This window comes from Hemiscyllium ocellatum, chromosome 29 (genome assembly GCF_020745735.1).
Source record: "Hemiscyllium ocellatum isolate sHemOce1 chromosome 29, sHemOce1.pat.X.cur, whole genome shotgun sequence".
NCBI classification, from domain to species: Eukaryota; Metazoa; Chordata; class Chondrichthyes; order Orectolobiformes; family Hemiscylliidae; genus Hemiscyllium; species Hemiscyllium ocellatum.
In genome coordinates this window covers 54,970,291-54,988,226 of record NC_083429.1, presented here as the reverse complement: position 1 = coordinate 54,988,226, position 17,936 = coordinate 54,970,291, and the positions used below count along the sequence as shown (strand labels likewise).

General features: G+C 38.3%; 1 protein-coding gene across 3 annotated transcripts in view; it reads right to left on the bottom strand.

Annotated features, from left to right (window-relative positions):
- Window positions 1-10,281: 10,281 nt before the first annotated feature.
- Window positions 10,282-17,936, bottom strand: part of cbl (Cbl proto-oncogene, E3 ubiquitin protein ligase) — a 231,039-nt gene continuing 223,384 nt past the window's right edge. For all 3 annotated transcript variants that reach the window (XM_060847082.1, XM_060847084.1, XM_060847085.1), the window contains 4 exons: window positions 16,479-16,640; window positions 15,818-15,906; window positions 15,500-15,688; window positions 10,282-13,429 (listed from right to left, as the gene is read on the bottom strand). In XM_060847082.1, the coding sequence (XP_060703065.1) occupies window positions 13,167-13,429; window positions 15,500-15,688; window positions 15,818-15,906; window positions 16,479-16,640 (703 nt within the window). In that variant the 3' untranslated portion in view covers window positions 10,282-13,166. The remainder of the gene's footprint in view (window positions 13,430-15,499; window positions 15,689-15,817; window positions 15,907-16,478; window positions 16,641-17,936) is intronic.

Genomic DNA, 17,936 nt, shown 5'->3' with positions numbered 1-17,936 from the left:
GAACTGGACCAGCCATATAAATGCTGTAAGTTAAAAGTCACACAACACCAGGTTATAGTCCAACAAGTTTATTTGGAAGCACTAGCTTTCAGAGCACTGCTCCTTCATCAGGTAGTTCATCATTTATAAATTGTCTCTTATGGTCCTGCTCCACAACTACCTGACGAAGGAGCAGCGCCCCGAAACCTAGTGTTTCCAAATAAACCTGTTGGAGTATAACCTGGTGTAGTGCGATTTTAAACTTTGTCCACCCCAGTCCAACACTGGCTCCTCCACATCATAAATGTTATGGCAAGAGGAGGGAAAAGGCTAGGAATCTTGGAGCAAATAACTTATCTCCTGACTCCCAAAGCCTGTCCACCATTTGCAAGCAAGGCACATGTCAGCAGTGAGATTGAATTTTCACCACAGCCAAATATTCACTTCCTCCACCACAAATACACTGGCAAAAGTGTGCACCATCTTCAAACTGCTATCTCTGCTAAATTCAATTAACTGAAGTCAGACTTAGGACTGAAAAATGATAGAGATACTCAACTCTACTCAGAGTAACCCAACCACTAGAAATGGAGGAACTGTTATAATTATTGGCCTTGTTAGGGATATATGTATACATAATATACGATGAGAAGTTGAACTATAGAACTGGACATTTCTGGTTTGAAAAGGCTTTATTGTTTAATTGCTTTGAAATAGAAAGTCTGAATGAGAGATGGATTACTTGCTGTCTTTTGGAAGGCATGTAATTTTGAGAGAAACAGCCAAATAAAATGTCTTTTTAAAATAAAGAAGCATTTTTATAGAATCCATAAGTGCAGAGGGAGGCCATTTGGCCCATCGCATCTGCACTAACCATTCAAAGAGCATCCCATAACCCAGCATTTACATGGCTAACCCATGTCATCTGCACATCCCTGAACACTATGGGCTATTTAGCATGGCTAAGCCACCTAACCTGCATACCTTTGGACTGTGAAAGGAAACCCACGCAGACACAGGAAGAATGTGCAAACTCCACACAGATTGTTGCCTAAGGCTGGTATCGAATCCAGATCTGTGACGTGAGCCAACAGTGCTAACCACTGTGCCAGACAGCATCCAAAGAGCAAGAGAATCGATGTTTCGAACAAAAGCCTTTCATCAGGAAGACGAGAGTTGTTGGAGAAGTTTGGAGCTAAAAGCAGTGCTCAAACACTGTCAGTAAACATAAATTTTAAAGCAAAACCAGGTAACAGGCTGCATTGGCTTCCACAAGAACTATCTCCTTGTTCTTTTTTGCTCATTATTTTTAAACTCATATCACTGCAGAACAATCTTGCCTGTGTATGAATGGGAGTATTTCGGATTGGGGGATACAGTTGAATTCTACATAGTAGCTTAAATTGATAAATTCTGTCATTTGTTTAAAGAATAAGTTGGGCATTAATAAATGAGTTATTTTTCAGTTTATTGGAGAAACCCAATGATTGTTATCTAGAACAAAAGAAACCAGGATAGAAATTGACCTTTTTAGTGATTAAATAAGACATTTACACTTGGGTACAATTCATGGAAAAGTAGGGTGTGATTTCCAGTGTACTCAGAGTCGTAGCAGCTGGACAAATGAGCTAGGAAGCAAAAGTAAAAAAACTAAACCAATTCCTCAGTACGACACTGGAAAGTGCAAGCACTATTTGAAAAGGTAATCATACAGGGATGTGAATTCCATCATGGACAAATAATCTGTCAGCATTCAGAATCAAGTTCGCATGAGAAGTAGCCTTTTACATAAAGATTATCTAAAGAGCAGTCTTAACTAACCCAGTTAGCGGGGACAGGGGCAGTGTAATTTGAAACTGGTGAATGGTGTTGGTAATGTTTATTTATATTTAAAGACTATGAGAAGGAAGCTAGAAGAGATCGAATTATTGAGACATTTTCTGATCAGGATCATGTAATTTCTTGGAACAGTGTTTAGCAACATGTGGATTGTAAGAGATAAAGGGAAGTCACTATAGTATTCCCGGCCATAAAGCTGCTCACTCTCTCAGAGAGGTATGACTGGTGGTGGTTTAACCAGAGGGTCACCATGCCTCAGATGAGGGGAGAGGTTGAGGAGGAGAGTCCTTCCTAGTGAATAGTAATCCATCTGGTAATTGCCAAAGTCAAGAGTTTGATGTGTGATTTAAACTACCTGTTGTTTTCTGGAAAAAAGTGACCTTGAAGAAGCAGCTAAGCAGAGCAAGGAGATAAGAAATAGTGTTTATAGTTGAGATTATTGAGGAAAAACCTGGCTTAAACTAGGAACCTCTAATAATTCTGTTTTAAACCCAGAAGGCACTGCATAGAGACTGCCCAGAAACTGCAGTCTCTCCTCAGAAATAAGATTTCAGAAGATGACACTGGGAATTTGATAATAGTTTCCAAATACTAGTATTTCTGCCTATCTAATAAAACCTGAAGAAGTGGCCTGTGACCAATTTTTAAATGAATCCAAATTGATTGGAATGAGAACTGACATTTATCAATTACAGCTGCGAGCAATTCGCCTTGATCACCAGGAAATTCAGGGAATGTAAGTCGTCACATTTTATTCTTTGTTTCTCGATTGTGTTTGGTCTTCTGCAGTGATTCTTTGGCTCAGAGTTGTTATTTATTCCCTCTTTTGTATTTTTAAAGGAATAATAACCTTCATCTATGCGAAGATGAAAGACGGCTGAAACTTGCCTTGTTTCAGCTGTATAAGTGTGTTTGTGTAGAATTCCCAGATCACATTTTAGTGGTAATCACTGGTTGCCACTTACTTTCAGAATAAGTTTTGTCACAAAAAATCATTTTCAGTTAATTAAATAATGAGCAATGTCAATGTCTCTTTTATTCTGGGTAATACTATAAAACAGTGGAATTGGTCATGTTGGTAACTGAATCGACGATACACCACAGTGATGAGAGTAATGAAGCAGTGGGGCCTCATCAGGCCACTCCTCCGGTCAGTCATAATAATGGCCCCTCCTTGTGTAAAACTGTATTGATTTTTCACAATTTATGCATTAAATGAAGAATCACTTTGAAAACTGCAGTTACCATTGGTAAAGCAAAATAAAAAGCCTAGTATTTAACCTGCAGCCTCACAGTCATTTCTAACTTAATTAAAAGAACAGATGAAGTTTAATTCTGTGTGAAACAGCTGCTGCTGCTGAGAACTGTGATCAATTAACTGGCATCAGACAGCAGGATGGTGACACATGGGTTCCTTGCAGGAGTAAGTGGCAGTCAGCACCATTGACAGGTGGAATTAGAAAGAGAAAACAGATATCTGACAACGGAGGTCAAAACAGATGAAGCCTACAACAGTGCTGTTTCCCTTTGTTTTCAACAAATGTCTGAATGAAACAATGACTTGGATATAATAAATGAAAGGTTGACAAAGGGGCCTTCATGTGGAGTGAATTACCTCCTGCCTCAGTGACTATGACTACATCCTTCTCCTATACTGCCATTTTAAAAAAACTACATGTAAATTATTTGTGTAGGGTGAAAGTAGTGAGAAAGCACCTTATATTGAATGGTGGAGCAAACTTTAAGGGTTGAAATGCCTACTCCTGCTCCTATTTTCTACGTTTAGCCCACCAATATTTCAGACCCTGATCTAGCTGGCAATGAAACATATTATCTTGAAGAGTACTCTGTTGATTTCACAGGATTTTTTCCTCTGGGAAACTGATGGATCTGTAACTGCTTGAAATGATTACTTAACCAACTATTGAACACCTACTCACCAGGATGCATTCAATGGATATTTGCATTATATTGTCCACATTAATGGTTCAACAATCCAACCACATGCAAGATCTGTGTAGATAGAAGAACCAGTTCATGTAATTAACATTAGACCCACATGTTGTAGCCCACCTGAAGTCTAAATCGGGAAACCTTCATACTTGTTCCATAATCCGTGAACACACTTTTGTAAAGAGTCATCCAAATTTTGTAGCCAACATACCTGAAGTAAATTGAAGGCAGAATCCATTTGAAACTGTAAACTGAGAATGTAAACTTGTTTTTCCTTCCATAGAACATAACTGTTATTTCTGTACCATTTTGCAATTGACTCATTTAACTTGTAAATGAATCATATAGCCTGTGGACACATCAACAACTTCAGTACCTGTCCATTAAAATTTCAAAGGGAAAACAAAAGATGCAGGAAATCTGAAAAAGGAAATGCTGGAAATACAAAGATCTGACAGCATCTATTAAGAAAAAAGTTAACATTTCAGGTACAGAACTTCCTGCAGACATGAAGATGTGAAAAAAAATACAGCGGTCATACAATCATATGGGTGAATGAGGTTCAGGGAAGGGTGCTAATGTAGAGGTCTTGATAACCAGAGTGAGTATTAGTCTAGAATTACAATTATTGTCTTGTGTACAAAAATGTGGTTTCTCACGTTATGCACAAAGTGTTGCCATCTTGAAACAATGAATGTAATGAAGTGGGGTGCAAACAAGACAGCTTAAAAGCAACAAAACGACTGCACAGGCTAATGATCAAAGCAACACTAATGAAAGACACTGGAAATGGAAGACACTGGAAAAGAGAGAGGGAGAGAGACACCCACACACAGACATTAAAGATTAATAGAGGAGTTGGGAGGTGAAAAAATAAATTGCTTCGAGAAAGAGAGCATGAAAAAGAAGTTCCAGTCTAGAAGTGAAGAAAAATTGTTCAGTGGAAATGAGAGATGAAAGACGAAAGCAGAAACACATAGCAAGTTGATCCTTTTCCCAGTCACCATCATACCACAGGTTTTATTTCCTTAACAGAATGTTCTTTTTCAGAGCTGCTATTAATATTTGTGACTCTCAATAAAAGCCCGTACACAAGCTTGTGATTTCAGTATGTGTTTAATACATTATTTCACAATAGTACTTTCCATTTGCTATGTCTTAAAACACTTACCAACACAGTAAGAGAGCACTTAAATGAATATAAATTAATTGCACAGAACATCCAGAATCTGCAATGAGGTTAGGAGTTTTAAAAAAAAATTACATATTGCAAGCACAAAAACCCTGAACAAAGTGAAAGATCGTCCTACATCAGTGCAGACCAAAACAAATTAAAATCTCAGAAAACTGACACATTGCTTGAAATGGGCGCCAAAAATTACCTAAGAAAGCGAGTCTCAACATTCATTTATATCAAAAGCATTGAAGTTCATTTCATACAGGAGCATTTTCATTAAAATTAAAATCTTCAGATTACAGTATTCAATAAAAAATACTGTGACTTAAACATCCTGCAATTCTGTACATTTCTACATTTATCACATTAAACATATGAAATTTACAGAAAACCATTTTCTCAGAGGTTATGAGTCAAAGCAAGTGCACGTTGGAAAGCTGTTGAGTACTCAAAAGGGCTGATGTAGAGATCCTTTAAAAGCAGGTTCTCCTATCTTCTGATTGTGTTTTGTCTGTGTTGGCCTTTCTATGACACAATAGTACTGCCTCAGTCCACCTCTTCCCCCTACCCATATTAATCAGTACCATGGTTGTGAACTATGCCATATCACAATCAATCCAGCACAATGGCTAACCCAGACTGGAGCACAACTGGATACTCATTTTGAAAATTTGCCCCTCAAGTATTTAGGTCTCCTCACAGATGAAACACAGTCCTGTGCTCAATTTACAGAAAGTAGTTGTTGCTCTAAATAATTTCAACTCAAGGTGTATTGGTGCTCTCCTCATCACACCTACAGATTGTAACCCAATCAGTCTAGCTTTCTCTATTCAGTTCACTTGGTCCCAATTGAAAGAATCTAGGAATTGAAAGATTCAGTTCTCCCAACCATGAGTGACTGCTGACTGACAGAGGGTACCCAGTGAAATTCATAGCCCAGGCAATTTGATTAAGTTGGTTCAGTTAATAGTTAGTGAGATTTGAGAAGATTTGTAGCTCAGGTTGAGGTTCTGGATGTAGGTTTGATCCCTGAGGTGGAAGGTTAATTTTCAGACATTAGATTAGATTAGCTTCCCTACACTATGGAAACAGGCCCTTCAGCCCAACAAGTCCACATAGACACTCCAAAGAGTAACCCACCCACACCCATTCCCCTACCCCATATTTACCCCTGACTAATGCACCTAACACCATGGGCAATTTAGCATGGCCAATTCACCTGACCTGCACATTTTTTGGACTGTGGGAGGAAACCGGAGTAGCTAGAGGAAACCCTCGCAGACACGGGGAGAATGTGCAACTCCACGCAGACAGTTACCGAGGCAGGAATTGAATCTGGGTCCCTGGTACTGTGAGGCAGCAATGCTAACCACAGAGCCACTGTGCAGCCCCAATGCGTCACTATACAAGATAACATCTTCAGTGAGCCTCCAGATGAAGCACTGGTGGTGTAGCCTGCTTTCAATTTATACATGTGGGGTACCACCACTTCGACTGGGACAGCACATCCATCCTAGGACAAGCCTAACAGAGACATGCACGAGAATTCCTAGAAGCATGGCATTCCAACTGGAACTCTATCAATAAATACATTGACTTGGATCCCATTTACCACCCCTGAGAAAAAGAACAGGGAATGACATCACCATAGGAAATTATGTCACCACAGGAAATGACATCACCAACCCAAGGAAACCCAAACATAAATAGAAAGCGGGCTACACCACCAGTGCTTCATCCGGAGGCTCACTGAAGATCTGACCTAGTATGGTGATGAAACGCCTGAAAACGAACCTTCCAGCTCAGCAAGCAAACTTACAATCAGTTGATAGGATTAATCTCAGGTACAGAGAAATTAGGAGGTAGCCTTGTTGAAGACATCTGAGCACATATCCAAGCTAATACTCAAAATAAGAGACCTCAATTCAGATGAAATGATTAGTTTGATGAATGTTAAAAGCTGAAGAGCGGGGAGAAATTAACTGGTGATTTATCTCATTGCTACTTAGTGCATTTGCTCATCAACAGTTAGTGCACATTCAAAATAATTTCCTGGGTGAAGCCAGATATTTCAGAGGGATAATATTAATATTAACATAATCCATGCCTGAACTTCATGAGATGATTTCTCAGTCTCCTTATTCACTGGAAAACATCCAATCACTGGAGAGCACAAGAACCAAGTAATGAATCAGATGTCAATCAGAATCAAAATCCAACAAACATTACTAATCATTTCGTCCTGATGCTGTGAAGAAATGCTTATTTTACAAGAAATGTTTTAAATGAAGTAACAGGAGTTAAGTTGGCTCAAAGCAAATAATCTAATTCATAAACCCTCACCTTTTGACTACTGTTACACTCACAGTAGACATTGACTGGCTCTTCCCTCCTTGGAAGGAGGCCTCTTTCACTGATCGCAGAACAGCAACATTCTGCAGCACCAAACGGATAAAACTGTGCAACACATTGACTAAATGTAGCCCTTCCCGAAATGCCAATGAAATCATCTAATGTTGGTCTGCACAGAAGAAACAAAATGACTGCACTATACAGCAACAAATTCAATACAAATAGATATATGTGTTCTTTGTTAAGATTGAAATGTCTTTTTATAAAAGGGATGCTCGGGGTGACAGGAATGAGTACATTTTGGCGCCCATTTCTAAAACGGGGTACAAGAAAATAAAATATCCAATCCAGGCCTTGGGTAAAATGGCTGCACGACTATCACTGAAAATTCAACAAATTCAGAAGTCATAGGTTTTAACATTTTTTTTTAAAAGTGTTTTCATAAAATATAAAAATGACCCTGATTACCTGAAATGTCTTGCATTGATCACACTGGACTTTAATTAGCTTAGGGCTAGAATTCCTAACTTTAATTTAAACCCAGCATTATGTTTAGTATGTAAGATCAGATGGCTACTTTGTAAACTGTGGCATTAAGGCTCAGGTTTGAACCACATTTAAAGATAAACTACAAGTCACATCTGGCATCTTTTGTGGCTAATGCCATTAATTTGGCTAAGTGGGGTCTCAGGTCTGCTTTTCATCAGTGAACAGAAATCAGCATTACACTCCATCTCCTTCAGAGTGTAGCCTCAAATTCCTTTCCCTGTATATTTACCCTGGATTACAAAACATTCAGATGATTCACACAGGTTTTAAATGGAGGGTGGGTCAGTTACTTTACTGGTTGAAGATGCAGTGATTATCCTTGTTGTTGTTTGAAAGATATTAAAGGTTAGAGTTCCAGAAGTGATCTTGACAAATTATCAAGAGAAAGGATCTATACCCTCTGTTCATCCTGAATGGGTATATGGACAGGGAAATTAGAATACCCATATGTCAATTTTATTTCATAAGACTCAAGTTAACACATCCTGCTGCATGTGGGCAAGGTGTTTGACAACTACTAGGATTTTGTTTTCTCCCTGAAAATGAATGCTCTGAAACCCCTCATCTGGTCAAGTCCATTGATTATATAATTAAACTCAGGCTTTTCAACACATTGTGATTTCATATAAATCCCAGTTAATTTCAATAAAAGCATATGTATACTTTTAAAAACAATTCATCATTGAATAATGTGCCTTCTTCACACAAGCAGCAGTAAATAGCAAACCAAACCACGAAATTAGCAGTGCTTTCTAAGCTCTTTCCTGCAATTGGTGGAAGCACTCAATTGGCAAATAAATATTAGACAAACGTGAATTTTTTTACTCCCCTCCCACTCCCGAAAACTGGATTTTCTGAATTTCCACAGAAGTCCTGAATCAAAAGGGCAACGTAAAATAGAAATGACCCAGTCAGTCCCCTGTTCTGTTTGAAAATGAACATGTTACTATGAAGAAAATACTCACCCACAGTGATGGATCTGAAAATAAACATGGAGTAAGATAACATGTGTTCCAGTTACTCACTGCCATTGTAATTAGGTTTACATATGAACTCTGAACTAAAACATCAAGCACAAAGCTCAAAATCTAGCTGCATTTCCTTTATCAGAGAACCTTCTGTCAATTTGTCCAGTCACTAGATGCAGTATATGGATTCTTTCATTTTTATTTGCTCCCTACCTCACTGTCTTTGCTTGAAACCACAGTGCAATGGAAAATATTAATAAATTTTAAAAACTGCAAGTAACGCAGCTGCCCTTTTGACAATGTCAAAGAATTCCCAAGGCTTTGAGGAAAGAATGGGGATTGGAACTAGTTGGATAAAACATGACACACTCTAAATACAAGGTTACTGCTAGAGGTTTTCAGAACTAAGATCAACTGCAATTTGCAATCACGTCTCTGGAGGGCAAGTGGAACTACAAACTCATAATCCTTCCCTCCTGGGAAATGGGAATATCTTCATACAATCACTGTCCAACAACCCTTCCTGAATACTGTGCAAGTTGCCAGCATACTCAAAAGCTTATTCATCTCATGAGTTACCTGCCTCCCAGGAAACCAAATTATGGCATATCTTTCATGAATAAAATTGTATTTATATGAAAGACTTTTAATTTTGGATCATGTTTAATTACAGTCACACTGAAGTGCAACACTGACAGGATTTTGTCAGTGTTTCAAGTTATTAATGCCAACTATTGACCAATAAGTACAAATGATCACAACAGCAAACAGATCCAATCTGAGTAACTAAGATAACAATAAATATTAAACCACAGTTCGTCACTAGATATTTACACTCCATAACTAACAACCACTATCATTTCTGTACCTACCCAACCCCTAAACAAAATATGGCACAAAATATCAGAATACACCAGATAACTCTACTATTCACTAAATGTCTGAAAAATGGCTACAACCAAGTTACAATCAAAATATTGCAACCCATAAATAAAGATTTTTTTACTTTAGTAATTACATAGTTTAGAAAACTGAGTTGTGCTGAAACAAGAATAAAATTAAATTAAGCTGTTAGAAAATTGCGATTAGGCACAAATATGTATACTAAAAATCAAAGTCAACTCTACACATATCCATCCAGTGTTCAACTCTGCCGGACAACAGGCAGAATATTTAGATGTGTACAGTACTGGGAAAGGGATAGTTGACCACAGTCAACTTTCCATTCTCCATTACAGTACATAAACACAAATGCTTGCAATCAACAGACTGATGAAAATGGCTGTTTTATTGAAAAAAAAACAGCATCACAGGATTACGTAGTTAGAATACCATGCATGCAAGGTAAAACCTTTCCAAGATTTACTCCAGAATCCTCCCTCAAAAATGTTTATTTTTTGCAAATCTGAAATTGAAGAATTTCCTCTACAATTTTTAATTTTAATTTCTGTTCTATCCTGCTAAAATCTATAAACACAATGACAGAGCAGAACATAAATAAAAATGAAACCATTGTGCTTTTGACAATGTTAAAGGGAAAGAGTGGGGAGTGGAACTAATTAGATAACTTTTTCTAAAGAGCTGGCATAGGCACATTGGCCCAAATAGTCTCCTGCTCTTTTGTTTCATGCTGTGATTCTATATTGACACTAGGTACAGATATTTTCCTTACAAATATCTACTTTCACATACCTTTCATGAACATCACAGTAATGTCAAGTTGTATTTGCTGGTTGTTGATCACACCCAAATTACTTCCTACATCAATGCTTGCATAGGGCAAGAAAGAAAAGTATTTAAAAGTGCAACAGTAATATTGCTGTTAGTCTCACTTGATTGCTGTAGCAGTTTGAATTATTTCAGTTTAGTTTTACCAAGTTTTGAACAGAAACATTGTCGAAAATAAATTCTTACAACATCTCTGGACTTGACTGAAAACTATTTACAGCCTTTTCTTAGAATTCTGGTAAGAAATGTGAAGCTGGCAAGACCTGCATTTATTGCCTCCGCTAGTTGCCTTTAAGAAGATGATAGCCACTTTCTTGAGTCACTGCAGTCCATATGGTACAGGTAGGTATACCCACAGCACTGTTAAGAAAAGTGAAAGATTTCAACCCAGCCTTAGCAAAGGAATAGTCATATAGCTCGAAGTAAGGATGATGTGTGACGTGTATTCCTCATCAAGGTGCTATTAGGAGCTACAACTCAGGAGAACACACCAGATGTCCTTCACTGTAGTTTGAACAAAACAGGAAAAACTAGACCAAGGTAAATGACAAAAAGGTAAAATTGTATCTGCTTCAACATAGCACATATTTCCTCTTCAGATTTTCCACTTTTCCTCTCCTGAACATTGACTCCCTCTAGTGTCTGACAAACCCAGACTACTATACCAAAGAGGGCAAGGTCACAAAGGGCACATCCAACCCTTTGCTAGGAGAAAATCTGCATCAAACAAAGAGATACATACATGCCAACAGTCAGATATGCAGCCACACAGTGACTGACCCAAGAACACCCATACATCCATTCTTTTGCAGGATTCACTGGAAAGCAATTAGAAACTGATTTTTCCCATCCTCTGTCCAGGGACTATTATGATCAAGTGCAGCATCCTAGTTGTTCCCCTATTCAATCTTGGTACAGGCAAATTGTAATCCAAATAACAAGTTGGATCTGTCAACTCAGACAATAATATATTTATATAATTCCTTCATTAATAGAAAGAAGAAAATCCTCTAATACCCCAGAACAACTGCAAGCTTCCATGGAGACAGGGAACACGAGTGAGAGAATGTTTCAGGTCAATGAAACCAGTCCTGATAAAAGAGCATTGATCTGAAACTTCAATTTTGTTTCCCTCCCCACCTCCAAAAATGGTGCTTGACCTGAGTACTTCCAGCAGCTGCAGTATTTTGCTTTTCTATTCGGACTTTCATTTGTTTGTTCATAATAAAATAGACAGTAGAATTAGAATCATAGCTCAGTGCTAAATATCTTATTAGAAATATAATGGGTGAACAGTATATTGGAAACTACAAGTACGTCTTCATTTGGGACTAAATGGCCAATGTAGGATAGGGATAATATTCTTGGACTTCATGAGTAAGGTGGCATCTTACAATTCCTGATTTTCGTCACATTCTTGTGATTAAATGCATTGTATTACAATGATTCAAAACCAAATATTTTTTTAACTTGGACAGTTCTTTCTTGGTAAACTAACACTGAGATTTCTCTCAGGGATCAGCTAGGATCAAATAACAATCTGTTCTAGTACCTGCTCAGCGTCAGTGTTGCACTGATTACATGTGGTTACCTGCCTACTTTCTATTCTTAATTGCTCCTTACTTTACACTCAAACCTCATGCCAAACACAATAATTCAAATGGGGAAAACACCAATTAGAATTGTACAATGAAACCCATGCTGTCATTGCAGATTTATTTGTAGCAAGAACTTTGCACGATTGGACCGAACATCTCTTTTGGATTTGTGTAAATTGGGATCCACTTTTCACTTTAAATTTCTCTTTCATACACACACGACCAGGTACTGTATAAATACAACTTTCTAACTAATATTTTATTCTGTGCAAATGATTCCTGCATGTACAAAAATAGACCCACATATTTATTCTGAATGGCTGGATGGTTTAAGTGCTAACCTGATTCCACACCAGCAGCTGTACATCCCAGTGACACAAGTTGATAAGTAATACCAAGTGAAGCTGGGTCTACTTTTAAACCTCCTTATACTGAAACTAACTTTTGAATCCCAACTCACTGTTAACATTTTAAACTTTGTTCACGCAATATTTGCACAGGCACACAGAAGCCTGTTACTGCATACTTTGAATAATACAATGTTTGAATATGATACAGCCTGTGTATAATACATATTTCTCAACTTTAGAATCCAATTTGGAAAATATAATTTTGAAATTCATTCATGGAGGTACATCCACTTTATTGGAATACTTTTGGAACTAGAACCAGAGATAATATTCAAACATTTCTGATAATTCTGCACAAAGTAATCAATTGGCATCAGTTTTATATGGATTGCAAAATTCCTTATGTGATGACTGCCCTTAAGATTGTAAATTTGTCAAACCTCAGATATCTTAAGAATACCTTCACATATAAACTTTTTCATAAAAATTCAACAGTTGGAGTGAAAATGAGGCAGGGCGCTAGCATCCTTCTATATTTCAGTAATTGCACAGACCTGATTATTCAATTTGATGAGGCGAGGGGGTTAGACGAGGCACGTTGTCACTCAAGCCAAGGTTTATATCAGACCAACCACTAGCTCTGGCTAGGTGGTGGCAGTGTCCTAAGGGATGGCTATGTTGCAATGTGTGCAGGGGAAGGGACAGACACAAACTCCCGAAGAATATTCTTTGCCATTTCCACATTATTTTGTGCAATTAGCAATGCTTTCTGGATATCCTGATATGAGTAGCCCTGGCTCAAGAGGCTGTTGATCTCAGCTGAGAGAGTCTGCTGCTGTGTCTTATGACAGCTGTTGGACTGACTAGGACCGGATTTACGTTCTGAGTTGATTCGCCGAGGTAATGGCTTGGGAGGTCTTTCAGGCGCAGATGAATCTGAAAAAAAAATGAAACACTTGATCAGACAGACTTATCATCCAAAATTGCATCTCTCTTTTAGCATCTGAAATTTTATTCCCTGACCTGAAAGTACCAACACTTGCTGGTTTACAAATTGTATCATATTATCCGTGTTTCAAATGTTACACATTGCTGGCCCATAACACATTCAATATTAGCACTCCATTTAAATACGTACCCTTGAAAAATAAAATTAAACAAAAGTTTGCTTTCACAAATTTCTTTCTTTCCTTTTTTCTAAACTTTTTTTGATGCTGACCTTCAGCTCAATGACAAGCACCCCACCCCACCCGATGCCCAGAAATTATCAATGATGCAAAAGAGCAAAAACACAAGAACACAAATGCCTCTAAGGGTGTGGGTCTGGAGGAGATTACAGATACAGTGGGAGGTGGGATGTGTGTGTGTGTGAGAAAATGCCATGAAGAGATTTTTTTTAAGATGCAAATTTTAAAATCAAGCTTAATCAGGAGCCAATGTTGTTCAGTCAGCACAGGAATGGCAGGGAAACAGGTGCTTCTCCATGCCTAAATAACTTCATTATCATTTATCTTTCCTATTGTGTCATGATCACAAGATGTCCAAATCCATTATCAACTCTGAAGATAATGAAGCCTGCAAAGCTGGATAAAAATTAGACTGAGGTGGCTGTGTAGCACTTTGTGCCACAATGATTATTTTCAACAGGACAAGTTAACTAACTTCCATGAGTTGAAAAGCATGACCACTAACTTCCCATAATTTTCTCTGGTCACCGCCATGGCATAACATAGTAGTCCAGTCAGCCCAAAAACTCCTCTTAAGATTTTATGGAGAGCTAACGTTTAGTTTTTGGGGTTACTTTTTAACATTTCTCCTTTCTCATTCTCATCAATACATTTATTTATGCCCTTCTTGAAGCCTCTGCGTCTCTCACCTCCGCCTCCCCTTAATCATCCCTTTTTTTCCCCTCAACCAACTCTGCAGCCTCTCCTTCTGTGCTGTTATGTATTTCGAGTGTTTCTTATCACTGATGAGTTCTGAAGAAGACTAATTGCACTTTAATTGTTAACTTGTTTTCTCTTTCCAAAGATGCTGTCAGACCTGTTGAGTTTCTCCAGCATTGCTGTTGTATTTAAATTTCCATTACCTGCAGTCTTTTGGTTTCATTTAAGGACTTCAGACATAGGGCATGTTCAGGCATATGGCAAGTTCCCTTGCAAAAGGTGTGTATCAGAACTAGCCACCTTATTGTCCAAGCTGATTCAGTAGAGATTCAACACTATTATCTATCTAACCAAGCGAAAATTGTCCAGGTATGTCCTGGCAAAAAGCAAGACAAACCCAAACCAACCACATGCAGATATTGAAGCAGTACATACCCACATACAATGAGACATGAACAATATTCAGACTTGGGCTCATAAGCTGCAAGTAAATTCACATCGCTCAAATATTACATAGTGACCATCTTCAACAATAAATTATCTAACCATCTCTCCTTGACGTTCAATGGCATTACCATTGCTAAATCTCCCAATATCTGCACCTCAGGGGATTGTGATTGACCAGAACGTGAAGTGGATCAGATATATCCACGTTGTGGTGACAAGAATAGGTCAGAGACTAGGACTTTTGCAGGAAGTAGCTCTCTTCCTGACCCAACAAACCCTGTGCAACAGCTACAAGGCACAAGTTTAGTCTGTGATGAAATCAACCTCACTTTCCTGGAGGGGTGCAGCTCTAACAACACTCAAGAAGCTTTGCATCATCCAGGACAAAGCACTCTACCTGTTATGTATCCCATTCAGCACCCTAAAGATTCATTCCCATCACTATCATTGCATAGTCCCCCTCCAAGCTACACACCAACCTGACTTGGGACTACATTGTCATTTCTTCACTGTTGCTGGGTTAACATCTTGAGAGTCCCTGCCGAACAGCATTTTGTTTGCACTTTCACCAAACAGATTGTAATGGTTCAAGGTGGATCACCATTTTGTCAAGAAATTGGATAAAACAAAAATGCTCACATCTTGAAATTGCATTACTGAAAACAAAACTCACCTCCTGTGTTGGGACTAGGCAGATTTTGATCAGACATATTGGAAAATGTTGAACTTGCTTGAGAAATATCAGATAATGTGCGACGTGCTGGAGGAAGTGGCACTGGCGGTTTGGGGAAGTCATATGCATTATCTTCATCTTCACTCTCACCTTGTTCAGGCCCATCATTGATAGCACAATCACCATTGTCTACAGATAAGAAAGAGATTAAAACGTTCACTTAAATGATAGAGAAAAGATCATTGACATTTTGGAAGGGGCACAAAAAGCACACATCAGTCAAGGTTCAGTTTCTGGAAGGATAAAAAAGCATCTTACCAGTTGTAAAGTCTACATTTGTGGCCTGAGACGATGAGGTAAACATAAATTCGCACATCTGCCTCAGTGGGTCCGAATCAGACAAAGCTCTAACCGACAAAAAAGGAAAATCAATAACAATTACTCAGTTACAAAAACCTCTCAGTCTTATTTCAGTTTAATCATCAGGTGGATGGTTATTCATCTTTCCATTAAGAATAGCTTTTGATTTACAAACAAGTATTTGTCATTTTGTTCAGAATGATGATGTGGAGGTGCTGGTGTTGGTCAGAAGTCACTAGACACCAGGTTATAGTCTAATAGGTTTATCTGAAGACACACAAGCTTTCAGACTGTTGTTCCTTAGTCAGGTTCAGCAACACTCTGAAAGCTTGTAAGACTTCAGATAAACCTGTTAGACTATAACTTGGTGCCTACTGACTTCAGAAAGAAGATGCACAATCACAGTATTGCTACCAAAGATTTTTAAGTGATCAAGAATATCAAGCTGCACTGGTTACAAACACAAAAGGAGCTGTAGGGGGCAGCAATGTTTCTTATGAGCCTTTTCCACGGATAAATCTGGTTGCAATCAATGTCGCCCAAATACAATTCAGGAACCTGCTTTCCAGCAGCTAAGGAGTCTTAAATAACAATATGCTTAAAATAAAATTTCCCTTACTCTGCATTGTGGCTGCCCTGCGACTGAACCAAAACTCTGGAATCCAACGAGGTGGTAACACAGAGTGGAGCATGTACAGGTAGTGAGGACGGAGTCATGTAATCAATGTCCTCATCACTACTCTCTGAACGCTCCTCTGATGTAAAAGGCTTTGTCAGGGGTCTGAAAGTACAAAGCGAGAATTAAAATAGCTTCAAAATGATTTAATCCACTTTTAGAAATTTATAAACAATCTCATGCTGTAGCCCCATAAACGCTGCCACAAACAGTGCCATGACACACAAGCAGCACCTTATGATAACAATGATTTAATGTTAGACATGACATATGACGCCTCTTTATCATTAGAGCATGGAGACTTAATTTGGAGAAATAATTTCAAACATCCTATTCCAGAGAAATTACTTAATACAATAAATGATTCCAGTTGCCTGCTAAAACAGTAATCAAGGATTCAATTATACAGAAAACACAAAGAGAACAATTTCACAGGAAGCTGTCCCATGCCTAAACATTTGTCCCTCAATTGAATTCGTGCTGTAGGAAGCTTTGTACAAAATTTACTGCAGAAAACAACTTAATTCATCATTGAAGAGATGCCACTTCTGCATCTATTAACTTTCCAAAAGTAGCTTTAAGTTATAGCTTTATCCCCCTACCACAAGATCACATCATAGAAGGCCACCTCACTTTCAGATTTCAGCTAACACCACTGAATGATGCTCAGCAATGAGATGCCTGAAAGCTACTAGGGTACAACTAACCACTGGATCCTTTTGTCCTCTCCTTGATGTGTGGCTGGTTGTCATTGGCTTCTCCCAACTACTATTCACGATCAAAACCTCACCATGTGGGAAGCAATGAACAAGAACCCAATTTGATGCACTAGGATCACGTCATAATGAAGCATAAATGGACAAGTGTCACTTCTCTAAATCAAGCTGCACGTTTACAGTTGGGTATCAATGCTTTTCATTGATTTTTTTTTCCCAGAAACGTCATTTTAAAAACTCTTCAACTTCATTAAGAATTACAGACTGAAGATATATCTCCACAAGTATACCAAGCCTGAAGACACAGAATGAAACTGAAATAATGAACTTAAAGGACTATGGAAATAGGGCTGGAGCACGGGACTAGCTGGGTTACTCTTTTGGGAGCTGGTACAGAAACAATGGGTCAAATTGTCTACTGTGATTCTGTGGCACAGAATCACAGAATAGAATCATAGAATTTTGAAGTACAGAAGTAGATGATTTGACCCATTGTTTCTGTACCAGCTCCCAAAAGAGTAACCCAGCTAGTCCCGTGCTCCAGCCCTATTTCCATGGTCCTCTAAGTTCATTACTTGCAAATTTAGATCCAGCTCTCTTTTGAAACCTTGTATGGAATCCACCTCCACCACTCTCCAGGCAGTGCACTCCAAATCCCAACAACTCTCTGAATAAAGAATCAAAG